The sequence below is a fragment of the Protopterus annectens genome, chromosome 2.part0 (assembly GCF_019279795.1).
Source record: "Protopterus annectens isolate FY-2018-M chromosome 2.part0, PAN1.0, whole genome shotgun sequence".
In the NCBI taxonomy this organism is placed as follows: Eukaryota; Metazoa; Chordata; order Ceratodontiformes; family Protopteridae; genus Protopterus; species Protopterus annectens.
The window spans coordinates 909,394,879-909,422,161 of record NC_056728.1 but is presented as its reverse complement, the minus strand read 5'-3'; the positions used below and the strand labels follow the sequence as shown (position 1 = coordinate 909,422,161).

Sequence of the window (27,283 nt, the reverse complement as noted above, 5' to 3'; positions counted from 1 at the left end):
CAATAAAAATTAAGTTGTTTATAAAAAAGACTTAAAATCTGAATACTTTCAATAAAAATTAAGTTGTTTATATAAAGAAAGTACACTCTAATGAAGTTGAAATAGATTCCCATATTTGAGAAAGAATTCAATACTTTCATGGGTTTACAAAAATGTAGGTTGTATGGTTCTGTAAGTGAACTATTAGACATTTCTATTAGGAAACTGAGGTTGTTAGCCAAGAGGGTTTTTTTTTCTTTCACATTGCTGCTACTTTCACCCTCCTCTTGTACAGTTGACCATTCATTCCCCATCACTGGGGCAAAGGTCAACTGGGAAGGGCTGTCATTAAGGCAACCACCAGTGTTTATGTGGACTTTTGGGCCTCCCATCCCCATCTCCTTCCCAGCAACAGACTGTAGATGAGCATGCAACAGGAACTGGAGCTGCACCCCCTTTCACTTCACAAGGGACTTATTTTCAACAGGACACAGTGCCTAAATGCAGAAGGCATCATGTGTTGGCTCCCCTGTCCACCAAGGAAATCCTACATGTGCTCTATGTCCATCCCCAGGACAGGATAACCCATCTTCCACTACTGGCACCATCAAGTGTGCAAGCCACTAGATAAATGTGAGTTATTTAGGTTGTAGCCAGGTCTGTGTCTTTTTACACCACTTGCACAGGCTGTCCAAGTATTTTTAACAGCAGGAGGAGACATTTAGACTTTATTTGCACTTTAAATCTCTCTACCTGCCCTTCCTTCTCACTTTCTCCACCTTTCTTGAATGCCTTCATGGATTGTTTGTTGTAGTCCATTCCACTGGTGTACAACCTTTCTATAGAAGTGTTTTCATGGATCCAGAGTTTAGATTGCTCCTACAATCACTGTGATGTCCTTGTTCATGGTGACTCTTGCACTTCTGTTAAGATTGTGTAACCTTGCCTTATATCCTACCCATCTCTTCTGCTGTATAGTGCGAAAGCTCCTCCACAAGTCTCCAGTCTAATTTTCTTTGCTTGGCATTATCCTTCTATTGGCTTTCTTCTTCCTCCAAGAGCCTGATAACCCTTTATATTGCCTTCAGAACTATCAACCTTACCCAAGGTATGGGTCTGATCATTTATCCCCTTCAGAATAAATGCCTTTATTAATTTTACTGCATCTTTTTCCTTTGTACTCTGGTCTTGGTGTTAATAGCCCACAGATTGTTTTGGGCTGCTCTGCCTCCAGTTCCACTTTCTCCCGGGGATACTTCACACCCAAAATGCTGTGGCCCAAGTGCAGTACCAAACCTCACCTGCTATGTTTTTGACTACGTTGTTATCCTTTGCAAATCCTTGAACCAAGATGAATTACAAACTGAAAAAAATAGAAGCAGCAGCCAGGCACAGATAAAAATCAGGCAAAATTATCTGTGACTGGCTGATGCTGGCTTTTTTTTAATTCTTTCCAAATTCTTCCATAAACCCATTCTTCAGTCCTCCACTGCTGAACCTTGCTTTTTTCCATCACTGAAGAAACTGATACTGTTCCTGCTTTTTTCAGGTATGCCTGAAACAAGCAAACAGAGAAGTACTATAAGCAGGACCTCACCCTTGCAGTACTTTGTCACCTCTGTTGACATTTTCTCTTACCACAATCTTGTGAGTCCTACCCTTCAGTCATGAAGTAGTTCAGTTTTTTAAGTCTCAGTCCTGCCTTCAACCTTTACATTTCCTAGAGCCAGTTTATATGGGACAGAGTCAAGGGCCTTGGTGAAGTCCAGGTAGATGTGTTTTGATAATCCTCTGCACATGTCTTACTGGCAGATCATTCTGGTCATCATAGTCGGCCTTAGGCATAGGCCAACTAGGTGGCTGCCTAGGGCGCTGCTCTAGCAGGGGCACTTTTCCAATATTTATTTGGTGTAGATAGACCAGGATGGGGGCACCAGGTGGTGTGGGAAGGGTGCCATGGATCCTTTTTGCCTAGGGCACCAGTTGACCTAAGGCCGGTTCTGCTGGTCATTATCTCATGTGGATTGCAGTCTGGAGCCCGAACTGTAGTTAGGTCAACCAAAGTTTGAAAGGTAATGCTTTGCTCCTTGCTACAGCCACTTACATTGCAAACAGTGGAATGCATTCACTTAAGCAACCACAATGCCTGCTGCTGCTCTATAAATAAATACCAGTGCTTCCATTGAACCTGACTGGTATCTGTTTAGACTTGCAACAACTTGTGCCCAGAGCAGTCATCTTTTCTGCACCCTAACAGTCATCTTTTCCCCACCCTAGCTATGGTCCTTGTCTTGGAAAAAATGTAACTTGTCTTTCCACTCATATTTCTCACAGCAGTCAGTGACTTGTTTTAGTTCTTAAGTTATTGGCTTTAAGGGAAAGGCTCACCCAGACTCTGCGACAGTTTGCTATGAGGTAAAAAGGTTAATTTGCTTTTTATTTCTTGTATTTTGCATTACTTTATTGCTTTTTCTATTTTGTATACTGTGATTTGTTTTCTTTACACTGCGTTTTACTTGTATTCTGTTTTTAACTGCATATTAAAACTTGAAAAGAGACCACACTTCTGTCTCTTGTGAGTCAGGCAGAATTTTTTTTCCACCCTCTCACGCTGTTACTGTTGTGTTCTTAAACACCACTGTCTTTCTAGTTACCTGCCCCTTATGTTAATTTGACCATATATCTAGTTTCCTCTCTGCTTTTACTGGCTGGTGTGAGCAAGCACAAAGTTATCATTTAGTGAAATCACTCCTCTTCAACTATTTAAATTTATTGGCCATCCTACTGTATTCCATAGTACCAAAATACAAAAGTGCCCACCCCCTTTCAATCTATCTTGCTCTTTTAAAAATAGTGGCTGTCCACTAAAACTTAATTTTTTAGACAAGTTTTATTGGCCATCCTACTGTATTCCATAGTACCAGAATACAAAAGTGCCCACCCCCTTTTAATCTATCTTGCTCTTTTAAAAATAGTAGCTGTCCACTAAAACTTTACTTTTTAGACACGTTACCCACTTTCATATCTAACTGCTTAGTGCATGCTGCAGTATTTAGGATAAACCATGTTTTCATCTTACCTTTAAGTATCTATTGCAAGAGGAAGCTTTGTATTTGGCAAAGAGAAAGCGCGCTCAGCGTGTATTTTATCTTGTTCTGTGGGCCGTTATTGGCTGGATCGTTTGTTGGAATAAAGAAGTGTTTTTAATACATCTGGCTGGTTCGTTGGTCTATTCCACCTTGGATTGTTTTTTTATCTGTTGCAAGACCACCAGTTATTCGAGAGCCCACATTCTGCCTCTCAGTAGCCATCTTGGGATTAGTGCTTCTGTTTTCTACTGGTGAGAGGAATACACTGACATTATTTCTTGGAGACCGCTGATCACCAGAAAGCCTAATAACTGCTTTATAGTTGACATCTTGGAATCTGTGCTTATATTTTGATCCTGGTGAGAACAGGAGCAGAGTGCATTGATTCCTGACTCTTTCTGGTTGGAAAGTGAGCATCTGTGCTTAACATACCTAATTGGTCTGAATACTATTCGAGGCATCTACCAGAAAAAGGCTACAAGCCTACAGACCCTTGCATCATCTGGGACAAGACTATGGATCACCAAGCAGGCTGTGGCCTGCTTCTCTTTTTGGGATTGGTGCTAGCATTTTGCTTCTGGTGAGAGAAGCAAAGGAATATTGTATCCCAACCGAGTGAAGCTGAGGTGAGACCAGCATTAGTAGTAGCCAGGCAATAGCCATTCATGCAGCTCACCTCTTTTCATCATTCTTGACAAGCTAATTCTTTGTTTTCAGTAAGTACTGGCCGACTTCTTTCTAATGTCAGAATAGCTGCCTAAATACTTCATCCTTAAATTTTCAAGGTCTATGTATTAGTTTCCCCTCAACTGTTTGGAAGTGCTCTGTACAGACTCAGACACCTTGAATGACATTTTTTTTGTAAAAGCACAATTGAAATTTCTCCAATATCTAGCTGCACACAGGACAACTAGTTTGCAGTGACAAGCACTGTTCACATAGTTGCAAACCAGATACTTCAGACTGTGATGGAGATGCTCACTCCAATAGTCTAATCAATAAAAAAGGGTCTGTTGCCATGGGCATGAACTTTCCTACTGTCTACATTAGCAGCTTGGTGGATATGGGCATCCGGAGGCAATGTAGAAATTGCCTAATGTTTACTGACATCCAGTTAATTCTCAAACAAACTGATACGGTATGTGAGAGATGTATTTACACAATGTCACTGGAGGCAAAGCTTTCACATAAAAGCACTTCTAATGTCAATAAGGTTGTCAGTAGTACACATGCTGCACCCATCATGCACAATTCAAAGTAGACGTATAGACTCACATATACTGAGGCACTTACATTTAACCTTCCTAAAACACAGACCTCCTAGACAAAGTACACATAAGAAATACACTCAGCAGCCCCAAACACACTCTTTCAAAACACCCACATCAACACATAAAGCTACATCTCATGGAGCCTCTACCTCTAAGCCTGTAAGGCAAGTCACCACACAATCCAACATTCTAATCATTGGAGATATTGTTGTGAGCCACACTGATGTCCCTCTCACCAGGCTGAGTAAGGAGAAAGTTACGGTCAGTTGCTTATCAGGGGCTAGGATCCACCACATTATGCATGCACTCAGGTCATTGGATCACAATTACCAATATGACTCAGTCATAGTCCATGTGGGAGTAGATGACCTGAGAAGTACCTCCCTAGACTGTATGAAGAGACACATCATAGATCTTTCGGAATGTGTTTCTCAGGCTGGTATGAGCCTAGCACTGAGCAGCATTTTATCTTCTCCAAGGATGATGCCACAATAAAAACAAAAGATGATTGACTTTAATAATTGGCTTAGTTTCTGGTGTCATTCTAAGGAGGTGCAATATTTGTCAGCATGGAAGGAGATGGTCAACAGACCATGCTGCTTTGCCAGGGATGGTCTGCACCTCTCCCCTCTAGGCTTTCATATATTAGCTATAACATTCAAAAGGAATACCATGATAGTGCTCGTGGAACCCAGTGGCAGCAGCAAACCTCCCGATCTCAGTCAACCCCAGCCCACCCACATTTGAAAGGCTCTCAACGTTCATGACTGCTGCAGTAAAAGGATACCTTGTTGCAAAAGAACAGTGTGAAACATAAAAGAAACTCCATGGTGTACTGTGCTTAAAACTGGAAACAAGGCAAATCTCCCGATCTCAGTCAACCCTAGCCCACCCTCATTTGAAAGGCGCTCAGTGTTCAGGACTACTGCAGTAAAAGGAAACTTTGTTGCAAAAGAACAGTGTGAAACATAAAAGAAACTCCACGGTGTACTGTGCTTAAACCTGGAAACAAGGCAAAGCTCCCGATCTTGGTCAACTTCAGCCCACCCCCATTCGAAAGGCTCTCAACGTTCAGAACTGCTACAGTAAAAGGATACCTTGTTGCAAAAGAACAGTGTGAAACATAAAAGAAACTCTACGGTGTACTGTGCTTAAAACTGGAAACAAGGCAAACCTCCCAATCTCGGTCAACCTCAGCCCCCCCCCCCCCCCCCCATTTGAAAGGCTCTCAACGTTCAGGACTGCTGGAGTAAAAAGATACCTTGTTGCAAAAGAACAGTGTGAAACATAAAAGAAACTTCATGGTGTACTGTGCTTAAAGTTGGAAACAAGGTCATTAGCTACATATTTCTGTTTAATGTACTATAAGAGTCGGTAATAGTTTTTGCAGCTACTCCGGGACCCCGCAGCACTAGCAGGAACTGTGTTACTATCCCCAGACACTATTGCTTAGAAAGCTGATTATGGCAGGACTGCATCTCTGTTATTTCTTTTCTAGCTAACAAGTAGGACTTACCCCTAGAAACTGTGCGGCTGTCCTTTCAGTAATCAACTCAAACTGATTGGCTCTGTAGCATGGTCAGGTTGGGACTCGCTCCATTCACCTCACTTCGCTCAGCTCACTCCACTCCCCCACTCTACCCCCAATTCACACCCACCCCTACTACTCCCAACCTTATACCTAGCCATTGTCACTGACCACACCTTCTCTACCAATCATCTGTCACAGCCTCACTTCAGTACCTCCCAAGTACATCCCCACCCCACACCTATCTATTAGAATCTTTCAAACCACACTCTCACCCCCACCTCACTACACAAATACTACATTAAACTTTTCCTAGTTACACTACAAAGCAAGTCTTTTTACCTTTGCTCCTACTATCCCTCACTTTTCTACCCTACATTACATCCATACAAACAACAATCCCCCTAGACAGCTCCTCCTACCACATAACATATACTATAAGACTAAGAGAATGTATAAGACTATACACCAAAAGTGTGATAAGAGACTTAGGGACACAGGTGGACAGTGGTCTCACCTTTGATAACCACATCGCCACAACAGTCAGTAAATCCTTCTATGTGACACACCTCATTACTAAGGGCTTTTCATCCAGAAAAAAAGAGGTCAGTGTCCCACTGTACTCATCCCTCATTAGACCCATTATAGAATACAACCCCCCATTTGGTATGTACCTCTCAAGACATCTGCAACAACTGTAAAGGCCATAGAAATACCTCACTAAAAGAATCACAGGCCTAAAGCAGATGTCCTATGCTGACCATCTAAAAAAACTCCAGCTATACTCTGTCACATATCGTCTACTCAGAGGCAATCTCTGCTTAACGTACAAGGCCATGTCAAACCCAGAGCTGTTGGACATGCTACACTTAAAAAATCCCAATCCCTCAGAGCCACACTCTCCAGGGATCTAAACCTTGTCATCACAATGAACAAAACATGCTGGGGGGATAGGTTCCTGACCCAGAGACTCCACAGACTCTGGAATAGACTGCTCATACATGTCAAGCAGAGCACCTCTTTGGCCCTCTTCAAAAGGAACCTTGACGATTGGATGGGAGATAGGAAATACCCCAGAGATCATGTCTGTCGCCCTTCTAGACAGGGTCCAGGATAATTTTGTGGGAAGAAATAGCCAGGGAATTGTTATGGCTAGGCTTGTATAGGCCCTAGGGCCGATAGCCTAGTACCAACCTATGAACCTATAAGACACACCAATACCCCCATATATTTCAATGTCTGTCCAACATTATTTAACAGTAGCATTACTTTACATGCCCACAGTACCCACCTATCTTCCACTAGCAATAAGAAACCAGTCTATATATCACTCTCAAGCTTAACATATGCTATCAAACACATTTTACATCTTGGTAAATAACTACTTATCGCTGGTGACATACACCCAAACCCAGGCCCATCCTTCACTGCCCCTCCCAATAAAGCTCAGTCTGATCTACTAATCATCAGTATCAACACTAGAAGTATTTCCAATAAACTCCTGACCTACATGCTTTTATTACCCATTACTCCCCTGACTTACTAACTATTACCGAATCCTGGCTAAAACCACACATCCCTAGTGAGGAAATACTACCACCAGGTTATAATATCTTGAGGTTAGATATAACAAGTAGGAAAAGTGGTGGGGTAGCAATCCTATTCAAAGACACAATAAACCTCCATCCATTTCATACCCCTTTACCAACATTTCAAAATGCAGAAATCATAGGCTGTAGCCTACCTCTAAATAATGAGAAAAAGATCAACATCCTGTGCTGCTATATACCTCCTGGAAATAATTCTCCAACCATTGAAGAAATCCTTCAGTGGCTCAATCATAAGTCCCCCTCAAGAAACAATTTTATTAGGTGACCTAAATACTGACTGGCTAGCTTGCAACTCCAGCACTCCCACTAACCATATCAACCTCTACGGATTCACCCAACTAATTCAAGAGCCCACCAGAATAGACAAAAAAAACTCAAAACAAACCATCATTGATTGGACACTAGTGAATAGCCCGAGGCATCACTATCACACTGGATGCTTACCTGATGGACTCAGTGACCATCTCCCCACTTTCCTCCTAAGGAAATGAACCAATATCCCAAAGCCAATTATCTACAAACAAATAAGGGATGACCGCAGTATAAACCCAGAGGACCTAAACAACATTCTAAAGCAATGTAACTGAAGCCTCTAAGAACGTTACACTTAGATCAAGCAGTGGAATATTTCAACAATATGCTCATCTCAGTTCTAAATTCAATAGTTCCAATCAGGAAGATAAAAGCAAAAGCAAACTATGCTTCATGGTTAAGTAGGACACAAGAGCCCTACTAAAGTCAAGAGACAAGACCTGGAAGCAATGGAAATAAGACAACTCTGATCCTACCAAACAAAATTATAAACAACTTAGGAATCTAGCCAAAAAACAAATCAAACTAGACAAACAAAATTACTTTCTAGGCCTCCAAAGCAAATACTCAAGAAACCCCCAAAAATATTGGCATAGCATCAACTCCCTACTAAAACCTGGCAAAATTACTACCCCTACCCCTATCTCTCCCTATAAAAACAACAACAATATAGCCTCCCAGCTTAACTACCATTTCATTAACTCAATACAAACTCTGTCCACCCAACTATCTAACACTGATAACCCACCAACCACAACCATAGATAGTCCTCCAAGTAACTTTGCCAACAGACCATCCTTCTCTCTCTCATCTGTTCCCACATCTACAATTAAAAAATTCCTCCTCGCCCTAAAACCAACTACACTAGCAGCAGATGGCATACCTGCTAACTTCCTGAAAATAGCAGCAGACTCCCTTTCATATCCAGTCTCCATCCTAATAAACAGGTCCATTCAGGAAGCTTATGTACCACAACTATGGAAAATATCCTACATTATACCTCTTCATAAAGGTGGTAAATCTTATGATTTTTCCAACTACCGGCCCATAGCTATTCTTTCTCCCCTATCAAAGCTCCTAGAGAAGTGCATTCACTTGCAAGTAAAGCAATTCCTGAACTCACACAATCTTCTCTCCCCCACTCAACATGGTTTTCACCCTCACCATAGCACAACTACTGCCCTTCTCTCCTTCTCCAATCAGGTCAATCATCACAGAAATAAAAATAACTTTGTATCTGCTATCGTTTTAGACCTCTCAAAAGCATTTGACATTGTCTCTCACCCCAAACTACTAAATACTCTTAACTTTCTGTCCTTTGCATCCCACACTATCTTCTGGTTTAAAAGCTACTTATCAGATAGACAACAAGCTGTACAATGGCAAAATGAACTATCTCCTCCTCTTCCTAACTCTATAGGAGTACCACAAGACTCAATACTGGGCCCACTACTTTTCTCTATTTTTGCAAACAATCTACACAGCTCCTCCAGACAAGCCACTATAATTCAGTATGCAGATGATTCTACACTCATCTGTGCAGCCCCATCTATTACCACCCTACAAGAGCTAGCCCAAGAGTCATTCTCTGCTATTGAAAGTTGGATCACTGACATCCAACTCATTCTTAACCCCAATAAAACCAAATGACTCTTGTTTACCGCCAATAAAACAAAATCTACCCCCCTCAGCTTTCTCTATCTCATCCAGGAATGGCACAATCACTTCTCCATTCACCCATACAAAACTCCTAGGGATAAAAATAGACAATAACCTATGTTTTGACATTCACATAACACAAACCATCCAGAAAGTTCATAGACACAACAACTTCCTCACAGATAAAGCAAGAATTACCTTAGCTCAAATTCACCTCTTATCAACACTCACATATGCAGCGCCAATCCTAACCCATATTAAAAAAAAAAAAAAACAGATTTGGACAAGTTAGAGCCATGTTATAACAAAATAGCCAAATCTGCCAACAACTCATCCAATAGAGCCCATCACCGTCAAGTATTACAAGAAATTCAATGGCTAGAATGTCTTCACTTACTAACTTACCAACAACTCACTTGTGCCTTTAACATTATTAACTACCCAGAAAAAACTCCAGCCCTAAAGCAGCTACTAACATCTTACTCTAAAAGTTACCCCCTGCACTCACCTAATAAACCTCTCCTCAGTACTACAACTGCTAATAATACTGCTGGTAAATCCCTATACTCCCATATCATAGCCAAAAATGGAACAAACTCCCTACTAATATAACCTCTACAACTACTAACACACAATTCAGAAAACTACTCAAACCATATCTCAGGGAAACCTGGAACTGCCCATGTATTACCTGACAATTGCCTTCCACATTCTTCATTTCCACTTGTTGCACTACTCACATTAGCAGCAAGTGTAAACTGTTCATACTGCATGTACTGCTATGTAAATATAGCATTTATAGTCATATTAGTTCCCACCTGATGTTGTAACGGTGTAACTATATCTCAATTCTGCAATGCCACTTAACTGTAAACTGCCAACTTCCTTTTGAATGTCTGTGATTGTAAAAAAAAATTGTTATATATTACTCTATGTATTTCTCTTTGTAGCAACTACTTTACTATGTGTTAATTTGTGGAGCTTTTCTCTCTGGGCATCCACTTAAAAAGTACCTGGTCCAGCTGGATTTTCCCAGTTAACAAATGTAAAATAAATAAATAAAATAAATAAATTGTCTTCCCCCATAGTGCATTTTTTAGGCAATGCTATACTGAAAATACTTCCAACATAGCAAATCAAAACCAAGGAAATCTAAAGGTATTACTGCTTAATGCTAGGAGCCTAAACAAAAAACTCCACTCCCTGGAAGATCTCTTTACCCTGGCGAATGCTGATGTCTGTGCGGTCTCAGAGATGTGGTTTATAGGCGCGGACAGCATACCAACAGTGCAAGGTTATAATGCTTTCCACACATTTACTTCACTACTTCACAGGCAGAAACTAAAGGTGGAGGTGTCTCTATTTACATCAAAAATAAATATATTTCAAGCCTGGTCAAACAGGGCAATGTACTTGAGCTGCTCCATGTTCAAATCACCATAGGTAAAATCCAATACCACTTCCTTGCAAGCTATATGTTCCCCTCTAAGACCCAGAAAAACCATACCGTGTATTTAAACTTATTAGAAACATGAACCATCTAACCCAATACCATATTCATGGGTGACTTTAATTACCCCACTATTAACTGGGAGTCTTATATGACATGAAACGTACATGCATAAAGATTCCTGGATTTTGTAAACCCAAACTCCCTGGACCAGATAACCAATACACCAAGCAGGGGTGCAGCCATACTGGATCTGGTCCCCACTAATATGGGAGAATGCTGCACACCCCCTACTGTGATGCCTTCCCTGGTAAAGTCAGACCACAAAATGGTCTCCTTTGAAGTAAAAATAAAATCTGGACCTTCATCTAAACCAAGAATATTCAGGAACTATTCTAAGGCTAACCTCCTGCTATTAAGTGAGAACTTGGCAAAATTTCAAGTCCCTGCAAACCCTGAGAACACTTCTACCTATGCAGAACATTTCACAGAAACTCTGTACAAGCATGTTAATAGCTGTGTAGAGGTAGCTGTACCCACCAGGAAGAAGTACAGAACTAACTCAAAAAACAAGCCACCCTGGTGAAATCACAAAATCAATCAGATATATAACAGGAAGGGAAATCATGGCAAAAATTAGGAAGTGCAGCACCCAGCAGGATGAAAGCACTCTCATTAAACTAAACAAACAACTCAGAGGACGAATAAAGTCTACCAAGGCCAAATTTGAGGTAAGTTTGGCCTCCCAGGCCAAGGACAACCACAAAGCATTCTTTAGCTCTGTCGACAGCTTCAATGGCAATACACAATTGTGTCCAGAGATCATTGTAAATGGAGCCACCTATACCGAGCCAGAAGATATAGCAAACCTCCTGGCTGATAAATTCAGCTCTAACTTTATTCCTCTCTTCTCCTCAACCTTCCCTCAGGAAACATCATCAAATATAACTCCCCCTACTATCACTATGGAACAGGTCCTTAATGCTCTCTCTAAGACCAAGAACACCGCATCAATTGGTCCAGACAACTTCCAAGATGCCTTCTAAATAGCATGAAACATGACCTATCAGGGCCTCTGGAATTGCTATTTAACTGCAGCCTTCAAACAGGCTTCGTGCCTCATGAATGGAGAAATTCAACAGTCGTCCCTGTGCACAAAGGTGGGCCATCTACAGGCCCTGGAAACTACAGACCCATAAGTCTCACTAGTCTTATATGTAAAGCCATGGAAAAATTATCATGGAGATGATCCACAGAGATATAATAAACCTCCAGACATTGGACCCAACCCAGTTTGGTTTCATCAAGGGCAGATCATGCCTACTCAACCTAGTGGACTTCTTTGAGAAGGTCACCAAAGCAATGGATGAGGGCAAAATCATTTACATGCCTACCTTGACCTGGCCAAAACATTTGACACAATACCCCACTCGGGCATTGTTAACAAATTCAAGAGGTTAGGTACAAACCCATATGTCACCCAGTGGATAGCCAACTGGCTCACAGACAGGACCCAGGAAGTTAGAATTGGGGAATCCGCCTCTACAAAGAGGCCAGTCATAAGTGGAGACCATCAGGGATCAGTCTTTGGACTGCTCCTTTTTGGCATTTACTTCTCAGAAGTCAAGGCCAATGTCTGTGGCCTCTGGCTAACTAAATTTGCAAATGGTTGCAAATTAGGAGCTGTCATTGAATCTCACACTGACACAAATTTCTGCAGGAGGGACTGACACAGACAAACAACTGGTGTCAGAGTCATGGACTAAAACTAAATGTCAAGAAAAGCATAATAGTATCCTTTGGGAAGTCATCCATCCCTGGTAACTATCATATTGACAACACACCCCTTAGAGTTGACCCAGTAGTCAGGGAGTTAGAGACACACCTAGATAGTAATCTGGCTTTTGATCATCATGTGTCTACAGTGGTGAGGAAATCATTCTATGTTGTGCAACTTGTAAACAATGGTATGGCATTGAAGTCCAAGGAAGTCATTGTTCCACTGTATTCGGCATTCATCAGACTTATCACTGAGTACAATGCCCCTCTGGTATGTACCTAACCAGGCATGTCCAACAACTGGAATGTCCACAGAGGTTCCTCACTAAAAGAATACAGGGCATAAGTAATATGTCCTATGCAGACCATCTCAAGGCCCTATCCCTGTATTCTGTCTCCTACAGGCTTTTGCGGGGAGATCTATGCCTGGCATACAGGACATTGTCAGACCCCACTTCGATGGACCTTCTGCATGTGCACAAAACAGACTGTACCGAGTTACCCATTCTAAAGAGTTAAACCTTGCCTGTAATATAAATAGGATAAATAGGACCTAATGGAGAGATAGGTCTGTATCCCAGAGACTATCCCATCTATGGAACAGGCTCCCCATCCATGTGAAGCAGAGCTCCTTCCTAATCCAATTCAAGTGCAACTTGAACAATTAGATGGAAAACCAGAAATGCATCTCTGGTTTGGCACCTATGTCTCTGATGCAAACAGGTAGCTTGTAAATGGTTTATCCCCCAGGCCCATGCTTGTACTTATCAAGGGTATCAGAACTTGTCAGAGATTCGGGATGCATTATTAGGCTTAAAAAGGCTGTTGTGGTCATTAACCTAATAAACACCTATGAATCTATTAAGCTAAGCAGCTTATAGTCCTCCAGCTTCCCCCCACCCCCCCACCCCCTTACTCAAGTTTTTTTTTTTTCTGGTTTCCACTCCCTCAACACTTCAGCAGTAGCCAGTGATCTCTTGAGGATCTTGTCAGTGGGGTTTTGATGGCAGGCAGTCCATATTCCTGAGAACCTAGTCAGGCAGCCAGTCTGGTTCATGTAACTCAACTTTTAGGATCACCTTTCTTTTCTTCGCATCCTTCCTCTTTTGGCCAGTTGTCCACCCAATGCTCTCCCCAGTCTGCTCTTTTTCACTTCCAGAATGAAACCCTCCTCTTCCTCCTCGTTTGTGAAGACTGAGGTACAGTAATTACTTAATACCATCATTTTTGCTTGTCTTCTGTTCTAATCCTTGTTTATCATAGTATCGTAGTTTGGCCAGGTCTGTCCCTGTCATCTCATTTCTGCTGCTTGCTTCCCCATTTTGCCAAAAGACTATCGCAGTTACTAATAAGTTCCGCTGTTCTCCTGCTTGCTTTTATGAATGTGTGTACTAAGAAATATTTTGGCTCCTTTGGTCACAATGCAAAATTTTGCAGCTATAATATCTGACCTGAACCATTGCTTCATTAATGAGGCAGTGTAAAAAGTAAAAAAAAAAGATGGAGGGTGAGACTCCACTCCTCTTGTTTCTATAAACTCTATAAGATTTTGCTTGTATGTATGTCTGTATGTATGTATGTACATTGACATCTGGGGTTACAAAGACTTGGGAAATGGTAAACAGAAAAGAAAAAAAACTCACTATTTCTATCTTTTTATCACAGCAATTCAACAAAGCACAGTGCCAGCAACATATTTAAAGTCGAACCTGTTAAGATACAAATGAGTTCAGAATGAAATTTATTTTATATGGAGTATTTCAAAATCCAGTAAGAGTGCACAATCCCCAGTAGTGCTCACTTGTGAACTGCACTTTGCCCTTCTCTGCACTACTCTCTTCAGTCTCCTTTGTGCTTGTTTTGCCTTGATTTGCATTCTGTTTCTCTGTTTCTTAGTACTTATCCTCAGTCCTTCACATTTGCAATCTTTTCTCTGTTTCTTAGTACTTACCCTCAGTCCTATGTACATCATTCCTAAACCTTTCTTGTAACTTGCTTATTCTCTCCTTCAGCCTCTAGACTTTCTTATTCATTTTGACATAGTCAATTTCCCTAAAATCCCATGCCATTGTCTTTTGTCTTCTGCACTCCCCCATACTCAAGCAAACATTCTGGGCTACACATTGGCATGATAACTTCTATCTAATGGGTTTTTTTCCATTTATTTACATTATTTGCATCCCCTAACATATGGAAAAAAATCTATGTCATTCCCTTACATAAAGGTGGAAACTCAACTGACCCATCTAATTTCAGGCCTATTGCCATCTTATCTCCCCTGTCAAAAATTCTAGAAAAATGCATTCACAAACAGCTTCTTGATCACCTTCTACAAGAAAATCTTCTCACACCCACACAGCATAGTTTTTACCCAAAACACAGTACTGCTTCTGCTCTGACATCCTTCATAGATACTATTGCAAACTCTCTTGACAGCAATAAGTTAGTCTCCTGCTTGTTTATTGATCACTCCAAAGCCTTAGATACTGTGCCCCATAAATTACTGCTAAGCAAACTAACTTCTTTAAACCTGTCTAACTCTATGCTATCTTGGTTCTCCAGCTACCTCTTCAACAGATTCCAGGCAGTGAAATGGCAATCCAACATCTCTCCCTTCCTACTTGTTCAAACAGGTGTACCCCAGGGTTCCATCCTGGGACCCCTACTCTTTAACATCCTTATCAATGATCTCCACTTCTCTTGCCCACTATCTACCATTGTCCAATATGCTGATGACTCTATGGTCATCTCCTGCTTCAACAACATCACTCATCTCCATACCCTCCCCTAAGACTCCCTACATGCAGTCAAAAGATAGCTTACTTTCAACCAATTGTTACTTAACTCAAAGAAAACCAAACTTCTCCTATTCCTCTCTTCAACTCTCCAACATCACAAAGCCACCTTTTCTGTTTCCTCCCTCAATAACACAATCATCTCCACTGAACCCCACACTAAACTCCTAGGTGTTCTTATTGCTGACCAGTTAAAGTTCGATCTTCACACTCAGCAATGCATCAGAAAGATGCATCAAAAGTTGGGCCTGGTATACAGGCATAAAATATTTCTCACAAATGCTTCAAGACACTCCCTTGCACAAGCTTTCCTACTTCCCACACTACTTTGTGCAGCCCCTATACTCACTTATCTCCAATACAATCTTCAGTCCAAACTAGAACTCACCTGTAATAAAACTGCAAGATTTGCCTCCAGCCAACTATATCTTACCCACCACTACATTGCTCTAAAAAGACTACAATGGCTAGAATTTCACCACCAACTTCTACTTCCCCAGCATGTCATGGCTCCCTCTGTGACATGAACCCTCATCGTGCCCCTCTTTCTCTAATCTAATCCAGACTTACACTGTACACTCCATAACTCTCAATAGCATTTATTGCAAGTTTATAAGCCTAATAAAATATTGGTAAACTCCTGTACAGTTATTCCATAGCAGATATTTATACTGTAGTAGTACAGGATTGTACATCACATATTCACCTCTTGACACCTTTTTTGTTTTTCTTAATGTCTTCTTTCAAAAATATTACATGCATAATCTGCAAGTGTAATATTCTTAGTTGACTGACAAAGGTAAGTATGAGTTAATTTACCAGACTGCTGTTAAACGGTTTTCTGTGCACTGTTAGGCACATCTTTTTCTTTTTGTTTATTATTTGTCCTTTATTTGGTGTTTAATATCTTATTGGTGTTCAGTATTCACTGTATGTTCTACTAATTTTACTATTTATCCTCTATGTTGATTCTCCTACATGATATTGAATGTCATAGGAGATTACTAAGCTATCGACCCATAGGTGATTTTAAGCCTAGCCATTTCAACCCAATGTAATATCATAAAGGTACTAGTCAATGCCCAAGATTGCATTTAGTGATGACTGCCCATGTCCAGGAGGGAAAGCCTCTCTGCAATGTGTACATGCGCACGTGTACACACACACACACACACACACACACACACACACACACACACACACACACACATCCCAGTGGACTGCAGTGAAAATAAAACCCTTACCTATCAAAGTACACAGACTACAGTACTCTGAGCTTTACTGTAGCACCACAGCACAAGTCTATAAATTTATTTATTTATCTTTTGTTTGTCAGGTTAATAGATTAGTACTCAGCTAATTGCCCTTGCAGGGTATTTTAAGCCTAGCTAATTACCCCATGTGAGACTCAAACCTTGTACCCTGTGTTTATAAAGTAAACACCTTAACCATTATGCCAACCATTATATTGTTGACTAATTTAATTAAAATGGAATGAATTAAATGAAAATGGAATAAAATCAGAAAAATATTGTTTCAACAAAAAAATGAGAGAATGTGAGTGCTGCAGGTGCTAGATGGCTGTATTAATATATAGTGAATATAAGTTCTTATTTTGGCTCATGTGTTTCATTGTCCACATTAATATTGGCAGTCATACGCCATATCCCTTTTCATGCACTATGTAGTTGATTTTACTGTTTTCTTCATAATTCACTGCTTATTGTACAATATTGTTAGAGTGGCTGGTCTGCCGTATATTGCTTATTGTTTGCCTTTCTTTACAGGTCTGGGAGCGTGTCTGAAAACTGGCATGAGATCTATGATTTTGTCGAGAAGCTCACTGAAAGATTTGTCAGGTACTTCTGTGTGAATATTGAAATCATCTTCAAACCATCCAGAAACTGTACTTAATTTTGTATGTACTCATACATGCATGCTACTGATAAGAAAGTAACTTTACACCCTGTCTCCTAGGGGTGCCCTTCAGAGGCATAACCATTATTTCTTCATTATCTGCTTACCCCAGCCATATATCCATGAGTATTGTATGTGCTTTCATCTGTATGGAAAGTGTTAATAACAGTAGACATGCCCAAGGGTGATACTAGACTGTTTTCTTGTGTTGGGCTCTGGCATCAGAAAAGTTCTGTGGTCTTGTTTTGTTTTGTGTTTTGAGGTGAGCTAAATGTATTGCAGCTTTGTATGCAGATGAGTATTACATGTTAGTCAGCTTTAGCTACCCCAGAACACTCGATAATGAGTTCATTATGTAACACACGAGATCATGACAAATGATTGCTGTGCATTATAGTTTGAAGGTCCATCTTTTGATCCTGATACTGTTTAGCTTCCCAGCTAATTAATTATTACTTTCTTATCTGTAAAAATCAGGAGCACTGAGTAATGGTTATTAAAATATAGAATTCTGCTTTAATGAGCCAAATTCCAAGAGTTGAACCCAAATGGTTAGGTGTATTTTCTGACCATTGTGAGCTCTGTGGCAGAGAGGTATAGAGCCCTGCATATCCCCAGAATGACCCCAGGTTGTTAGTGACCTGGGTGGTGGTAGCGATGATTGTAAATGGCATAGGGATTATAAGGCTTATGCCTGCTTACTGTGGGTGAGTATGGAAGCATGCTTCTGGTGTGCATTATATCAAGATTCCCTAAAGAAGATGGTTGACAAAGGGCATTGACTTCTGCAGTATTATGAGTAGGGCAAGTGGTGAGTATGTTACCCTCAAAGACAAGAAAATAGTCCTGAATCACCCTTTGATGTGTCTGCCTCTGAGTGACATGTAGCACTTAGGGAGCAGATAGGACACAGAACTCTCGGTATCACTCTTTCTGCTGTCTGTACAGCTACAGTACAAATCATCTATGATTATGGGAGCTGCAACTCAAGAAGATAAATCATAAATCACACAGGTAAACCGAAAGATTAAGGAGATGAGCACAGTCACAGAGAATTCAGAGACCACAGAGCAAAGAGAAAGCATAACAATGTTCCCTTATTTTTGTCATTCCATTTTAAATGTTTGTTCTATCTACATGCAAGTAACATTCAAACATATTATAGGAAAAAACACCGAACAAATTAAAATTACAGCCTTACATGACTAAAGGAAACATCCGTGTTGTGATGAACGAGTCTTCTGACCTAAAATGCTAAATTCATAAATCCTCATTTTTATCAGTACTTATTTCAGATTCTGAAATTTTATGGTGTCTTCCCATCAGAGTGGTAAATTGGTGTCACTAGCAAAAATTGGAAATGTTCATTACAGGATCATAGGAGGTTACTAGGCTATTGGCCCTAAGGCCCTTATAAGCCTAGCCAAGAGTTTAGCCCATGTTTAGACAAGTCAGCATGTGATGCCCCTGTCCAGCAGGGAAAGCGCTGGGCTGGCAACTCAATACCGTAAAACTCCACTGCCAATCATGAGCGGACAGGTGATCCACTGTGGTGACCCCTAACCAGGAAAAGCCGAAAGAAAAAGTCCCTAGATATTAAAGGAATCCTCTTTCCAAGCCTACCTATTTTGTCCGTAGGGAGCAAAAGAACCCCCTTCCCTGAAGGGCAGAAAGCAGCCCAAGAAAAGATTTCAGGAGAAATGTCCCAGAGAAAAAAATGGAAAAGTCCTTTTTTTCCAGATTAATCAGCCTCTGTCTGACTATCTCGCATCTTCTTCTCGGTCCAAAACTCCCTTGTCCAAAGGACTTGCTCTCTTTCTCTCTCTTTCCCACCTTGGGAATCTGGACAAATAGGCCTTGTCCATCATCCCGTGTGGCACATGATTTATGTGAAGTAACCATAGTATCTGCCCTAAGGATTGGGGACTTAACAAGCAAAACTGTTTTAAATAATTCATCTAGTTGTGAGCAGCAGTACATGAAAGGCTGCAAACTGCTGAAAGTTATATGCTTACAAGTGCAAATTGCGAGATTTTAGACAGGTCTCCTGTTTCATTTTTTTTGTTTTTAATTTGCTCTTTCATATTACCTGCTTAAAGCTTTTGGACATTTCTTTTACGAGCAAAACTTGCCCAGAAATTTTAAAAATGCTAAGAATCTGGCTAATTTATCCCTTATTCTTATTTACTCCAGCCCACTTTCTCTCTATACCTTCCTACTTGGAGTTTTCACACCTTTCTTATCACTGCCTTAATTTCTGCCACTATAACTGCACAATTCCCAACACCCTTTTTCCTTCTCTACACTCCTTCTATTGTGTACTCTGAACATTCAGTAGTTTCTAGTGGAAATTTCTGAGCAAAATATTTGTTGACATTCAAACTGTTCCAGTTCATACCTCTCAACCTATTAGCATTAAAATCATAACACTGGCCTTTAAAATAATAGCAGAGGTTAATAAAGAAGAGCACTTTTTATTTTTCTCAAAAGAAGGTTTTATACACTCGATCCTATATAGCTAGTGATACTTAATCTTTGTAATAGGGTACGTACCCAGAAAATGGGCTGAATTTGTGGACCATCAGTAAGTCTAAGAGAAGCAACATCAGTAAGTCTAAGAGAAGCAAGGCAAATTATGAAGGCCAAAATTGTTGTGCTATGCATAAATGACAGCAATTGCAAGGAATGTACAGAGTTATAGCTATGATACCATGAAGCAAATGCTTATTCTAGTACATGTGTATTATGTTGTAATTCTAAGCAGTCAGCTGTTGTAGTAAATGCTTAATTGTTTCTCAAACTGACCTTGGACACCTCATTTGTTTATTTATATGCTATTTACTGACTTGGTGTTGATCCTTTTCAGCCACAGCCCAGGTGCAGAGAACAGTTTTGTTTAATTTACAACAAATTTAATCTTCAACAGAGCATGCTTAAAAATTATTGTGTTATGTTGTTTAATTATCTTTTACTAGTACACCAAAACTGTATTATTAATTTCTGTGGTTAAAACTGTAATTTCACTATGCTAAGTAAACAACAGCTCCTAAAAGACCCGTATCAAAAGTCTGAAATGTCTAACTAGACTTGACATGATGCCCAAGTGGCTTCGACTTTGTCCTCCCAGTTCACCTGTTTTGCGTTATCTGCCATTAGTGACTGTTTTGTAAGTTGTGATTGTGTCTTTATTGTATGTTTTACTTTGTGTGTCTTGGACTTTATCTTCTAAGTTGTTGTTGTCTTTCGGCTTTTCCTGGTTAGGGGTCGCCACAGCGGAACTCCGGTCCGCTAATGATTTGCAGTAGATTTTCACGGTGCCAAGTTGCCAGCTTGAAGCCCAACCTTCAACGAAGGCACACCCATTCACGCATGTCTTTTGGAACACCACTCGGCCCACGGGGAGGACATGCAGACTCCCCGCAGAAGGCACTCCCCGCACACTAGCTGAGAATCGAACGGGAGAACCTTTTGCTGTGAGGCAACAACGCTACCGCTGCACCACCTCTGTAAATAGGGTTTGGATAAGAGGCCTTAAACGAACTAACAAAGAAGTAGAGTGAAAAAAGTAAATAACTAAAATGATTGTCAAGTCAGTGTTAAGTGGATCTGCAGCAGTTGAGAAGCATGGGATGAAGCAGGAATATTGTGATTATATATTTTTTTACGACAACAGGACATATCGCATTTGTTTAAACTTGATAGAGTTACAAAAGCTGGATAGCCTATCTGTAACTAAAAGCTTTGCACCTTCATTAGTGGTGCTATCCAGAACATAAAAGGCCTTGCTGTGGATAGCAGTGTTCAGCCTTCAGCAGCTTTGAATCACAACCAGTTTAATTTTATCCTCAGTATAGATAATGGATAACTGCCAGCCAGATTGTTTCATGACCTCACAGCTAACATCATGGCTATGCTATGTTGATGCTTGATTTTGCAGTAAAATAAATGCATTATCCAACAGAACAGCCTGCCATTCCCACCCACCCCTGGGCTACTGTAACTTATAGCTAAACACCACACCCACTGGCAAATTTCACACATCCCAATTATCCTATCATTTCTCACCAATCAATCACAACCCCCTCCTCCCACCTTACCCTCACTCACACATACCCCACCCTACACACATAAACAAATCCATCTCCACTTTAATACCACTTACACCACAATAGAAATGATGATCAAAGCACACAACACTTCTCTACTACAAACATTAATCTATCCATCCACTACACTTACCTTACTCCTACTCTCCCTTCTCTCCTCCAACCATATCCAACTCCATTTCAGTAACCCACCACCATGGCAAACTGAACCCATAACTAATCACAATCAGCTCAAAATCTCCACAATTACTCCCAATGACCTTACCTCCTGTGAACCACACTCCTATATGTACTTCCACCTGAAACTAAAAACCAACCCTTTCTCCTATCAAAAGCAATACAAAATACTAAACAAGTTAACCAAATTATACCATAACCTACTACTAACACTCACTTGTTGTGGTGATATACACCCCAATCCAGGACCTACACCAACTACCACATCTAACCCTAACATAGTAAACCCTTTATATAACCGACCCACCTCATCTCTTCTCTTCCTAAACATAAATATAAGAAGCATACTTAACAAAGTTCAGGACCTTCATGCCCTATTAGCCTTATACAAACCAGAGATAGTCATACTAACTGAAACCTGGCTTAAACCACATCATCAGAAAAATGAGATCATAGCATCTGGTTACAATATTATTAGGAAAGATAGATTAGACAAAAAAGGTGGAGGGGTAGCAATATTATTCCAAAACCATCTGACTATAGAGCAGTTTGACTGTGATAACCTGGATGTAAAAGACATAGAAATTATCCTAGCCAAATTTAAACTAAATCCCATACAAACAAATCATCATTGCAGGAGCCTACCTCCCTCCAGACAATAACATTAATTCAACAGAAAACTTACTAAACTGTATCTCTAACTCCCTTCCTCATGAAACCATACTACTAGGAGATTTTAACATAGACTGGCTCACTTGCTCAAACCACAACCCCTCTAACCACATTAACCTCCACGGGTTCACCCAAATAATACAGACCCCCACCAGAACCGACAAAACAACCACATGTCAGTCCATCCTAGACTGGATACTGTCATCCCACCCAACTCTTGTACAACAGTCAGGGACTCTCCCAGACAGTCTAAGTGACCACCAACCAACCTATTTAATTAGGAACAGATCCAACCAACACATCAATCAACCCAGACTTAGGGTCATACGTAACAAAAGAAACTTCATAGCAGCTGAGTTTAACAAATTACTACAATCTTGCAATTGGACTCCCCTTAAACACCTACAATTAGATGAGGCTGTACAATACTTTAATTCCACTTTCCAAGATATCTTGAAATTCCATGCACCCTCCAGAACCATCAGGATAAAAAACAACTACGCCCAATGGCTCACAAAGGATACTAAAACTACCATGAAAGATAGGGATAAAAGCTGGACAATATATCAAAAAAACAAAAACCCCTACCCTAAGACAAAATTATTTGGAACTTAGAAACAAAGCCAAAAGACAAATTAAAGCAGACAAGACCAACTACTATAGAAAACTTCAAGTAAAATTTGCCCACAACCCCAAAAATTCTGGACTACCATAGCAGGAATACTCTACCCAGGAAAAGCCTCCACCCCTACCCCTGTACTACCAAATAATGAAACCAATATCCCCACCCAATTTAACAATTTCTTCACAGAAACAGTACTAAAACTCACCAATGCCCAAATAAACACAAACACACCAACACAACTAACCACTCCAACACAGCAGAATAACCAAAACACCCCTGCCACCTTCTCCCTGCAGCCAGTCCCTACCAAGACAATATCAAAATTACTTAAGAAACTAAAACCAACCACCCTAGCTGCAGACAAGCTGCCTGCTGATTTCCTCCAGATAGCAGCAGAAGCTATATCCTACCCTATCTCTATCTTCATCAGTAGATCATTATCTGAACACAAAGTACCCACCTTGTGGAAAATCGCACACATCATTCCACTTCACAAAGGAGGGACCTCTCTAGAACTGGCAAACTACAGCCCAATTGCAATCCTATCCCCTTTATCCAAAATACTGGAAAGGGTTGTTCACACTCAGCTAATACAGTTCCTTCTACAATATAATATCCTCTCCAATACACAACATGGATTTAGACCATCACACAGTACTACCACTGCACTTCTCTCTTACACCAACATAATCAACCAATACAGGAACAAAGGACTATTTGTAGTCTCCATTTTCTTAGACTTATCTAAGGCTTTTGACATGGTGAATCACAACATGATTCTTCAAACCATGTTAAACCTAAACATATGCCCATCTACTATACAATGGTTCACCAACTACTTATCAGGTAGGCAACAAGCAGTTCTGTGGCAAGATAAACTATCCTCCTTACTGCCAGTCTCTATAGGAGTTCCCCAGGGATCCACCTTAGGCCCACTATTGTTCTCCCTCTTCATCAACAACATCTCCTCAACCCTACCCAAAGCCTCAGTAGTGCAATATGCTGATGATACCACAATTATATGTGCCGCCCCCACGATAAACGAACTACACTCCCTTACCCAAACTAACTTCTCCCAAGCTGAAACCTGGTTTGCCAACATCAAACTTATACTCAGTCCGAACAAAACAAAACTGATCCTGTTTAAACCTGGCAGACCCCATCCTTTAAATGAGAACTTTAACTTAATAGCCAAAGGTGATATCCAAATAAAACCTACATCACACACAAAACTACTAGGTGTTGAAATCGACAACCAGCTAAAATTCAACATCATATAGCCCAGACTATCAAGAAAGTCAACAAAAAACTAGGACTTCTCTATAGAAACAAACAATTCATGACTAAACAAACCAAAGCTACAATCACTAGAACCCACCTCCTGTCTATACTGCTCTATGCCTCCCCCATACTAACCAACCTGAACCAAAAAGAACTAAATACAATGGAATCATGTTATAACAAGATTGCCAAGTTTGCCACAGAATCCACACGTAGGTCCCATCACTGTTTATCCCTAAAGCAACTCAAGTGGCTTGAACTGCCACATGCACTACTATTCAATCAAATCTCAACAGCACAGAAACTCTTTTACCAACCAGATTTAACCCCGGCACTCCAACATCTAATTCAGCCATATACCACCTCCAGAGAGCTAAGATCCAGTAACCAGAACCTAATAAGGGTTATTACACACAAAAATGAAGCAGGTAAATCTTTGTTTGCCTGTACAATTGCCCAAACTTGGAATGCTCTACCAGGCCACATAACTTCTACTACCTCGGCTAAAATATTCAAACACAACCTTAAAAACCACTATACTAACAATTGGCTCTGTTCACGCTACTCCCCTGGGTAAGCCACACTAATAATCTGCTAACTTCTCTGTCAAAACTAGCAACTACCATCCTCTAAAGGAATAAATCTTCAAATCTCTATAAACTTCACTGTATTAGTTAACATTTTCAACCTTTCTAAGGCAACAACAATCCCTATGCTAGCTGTATCTTACTTACATGGACAACTGTAATTACTGTCTGAACAAAAAATATTGCCTTTACCTATTCCTTTGTGTTATGACTTTATACTTACTTGATATTTTCATGAGATTGTTGTATGAATGAAACTGTGTTATGTGTAACAAAGACCCTGCATTGTACTTCTTCCTTGAACTATTTTGGAAATTATACATGGAGCTTTTCACCCCAGGAAGCCCAAGACCCTGCATTGTACTTTTTGCTTTACCTGTTTTTTAAATGATACTTGGAGCTTTTCTGCCCGGGCCTTCGCTGAAAATGGACCTGTGTCCAGTTGGACTATCCCGGTAAACAAATGTAAAATAAAATAACGAGTAAAAAAAGACAAGAACAGACTGTTAAAACACAAAGCAAAGGTCTTCCAACAGCACCGACACCAGCAAAAATAAGAGTCCTTAACGCAATTTATTCTGTTATAAAACAAAAGACGTTTTCGCTACTGGCCCGTAGCTTCATCAGAGGTAAATACAAACAATTAATGTAGAAGTAAGCAAGCCTTTTAACAAGGATACACTCTGATTATAGGAAGTGACGACATTTTTTTGAAAATTCAGTGATAAGTTATTGCCACCTTCCTTTACGCTACTTTTAAATGAGAAAGATCTACTAAAACACACATTTTTTTAAAAATATTAAGAAGTATATATATCCTCAAACAGTAAAATGTATGTATTTTTAAAACATTAAAATAACGCCCATTGAACTATATTTGAAAGATCATACCTAAGCAACTTTAAACCAACAGTAAATTACTATATTACATTATCACTGTTATGAATAAGTTACCTAAACAAGTAAACAAAATTCGTGGTATAATACTAGTCTTATTCATATCATTAAGACTAATATGATCCAACTTACAAGGACACCTAAATATAAATTTTACATTGATTTAACTCATGCTAACACCAAAAAATAACGATACAACTCATTTTTGTAAAACTAAAAGTCCCATCATTCCTATGGAACCTATATAATCATTTTAAATAACTCCATTAACACATACAAAAATTTATTAAAAATTAAGTATTAAGTATGAGCATATTTATTACAATAACACTACCTTAGATAACTACGTAGTTTTAATACTGGGGCAATGTTACAATTCTCATTTAAACCGGGAGGTTTGAAGGCATCCAACATGAGTTGCCATTCAAGCTCCCGGTTTTCCAAAATGAGAGATATTGGACCACCCCTCATGTCAGCTGGGACATGATCAATTCCCATAAACAAAAACGAATGTCCAAGATATGCACTAGCATGTTTTGCTAGTGCATTATCCTCTTTGTTTTTTCTAATTGCGTAGGTGTGTTCATATATTCTCTCACGGACCTTTCGGTTTTTCGGAAAAGTTTTTCTTACAGGAACAAGGTGTAGCTATGGGCTCCCCTTGTGGAGCCAGCGTAGCGAACCTTTTCGTAGCATACTGGGAAAACATTTCTTGTTTAACAACACCGAGTTGATTAAAAACATCATTTTCTATACTAGGTTTCTCGACGACATCTTCATACTTGTACGTGAAGATGTACGTTGGGCAGGTCACTTTGTGGAAATAATTAATGGAACAACACAATTTCTAAATTTTACATATAAATTCTCCACAAAAGAAATTGACTACTTAGACGTAAAATTAGAGAAGGACCTAGAGAAAAAAGTAATAACATCAACGGTTTACAGGAGACCCACGTATGTTAATTCCTTTTTACACTTTTCAAGCTTACATCCATTTAGACAGAAAAGGTCAATAGTCAAAAGTCAACTAGTTAGAGCTGGTAGGATGTGTAGTACTTTTGTTGATTTTACAAAAGAATGTTTCTTTCTCAAACAGTTATTTGTTAATCGAGGCTACCCTGTTAATCTTATTGATGACCTAATCCAGGAAGTGAGTCAAAAAAGAATAGAAGGTTTTTATAAACCTCTATTAAACCAAAGTTCTCCTATAATGCGCCAAAGGGAAAACTTGGTTGATTTGAATGTTGAAACAATAGAGGTTTTGGATATAGAAGAGCAGAATGTACCATCTTATAATTTAAGCTTTGTTACAACATTCAATACTGACTCGGAGGTGATTAGGTCAATAGTATTAAAAAACTGGCAAATCATTTCTGAATCACCTTTACTTTTGGAAAAATTAGGTTCCAGTCCCAATTTTATTTACAGAAGAGCAAGCAATTTAAAAGAGATTCTACAAAGGAGAACTAACAGTGACTTTTACTGTAGACAAAAAGGATCACTTAAATGTGAAGCTTGCAATTACTGTAAATACATAAAAGTTGGA

General features: G+C 39.9%; 1 protein-coding gene across 1 annotated transcript in view; it reads left to right on the top strand.

Annotated features, from left to right (window-relative positions):
• Positions 1–27,283, top strand: part of LOC122792789 (anthrax toxin receptor 2-like) — a 465,974-nt gene that overhangs the window by 16,791 nt on the left and 421,900 nt on the right. Inside the window, exon 2 of the mRNA XM_044060359.1 lies at positions 17,260–17,331. Within this exon, the coding sequence (XP_043916294.1) occupies positions 17,260–17,331 (72 nt within the window). The remainder of the gene's footprint in view (positions 1–17,259; positions 17,332–27,283) is intronic.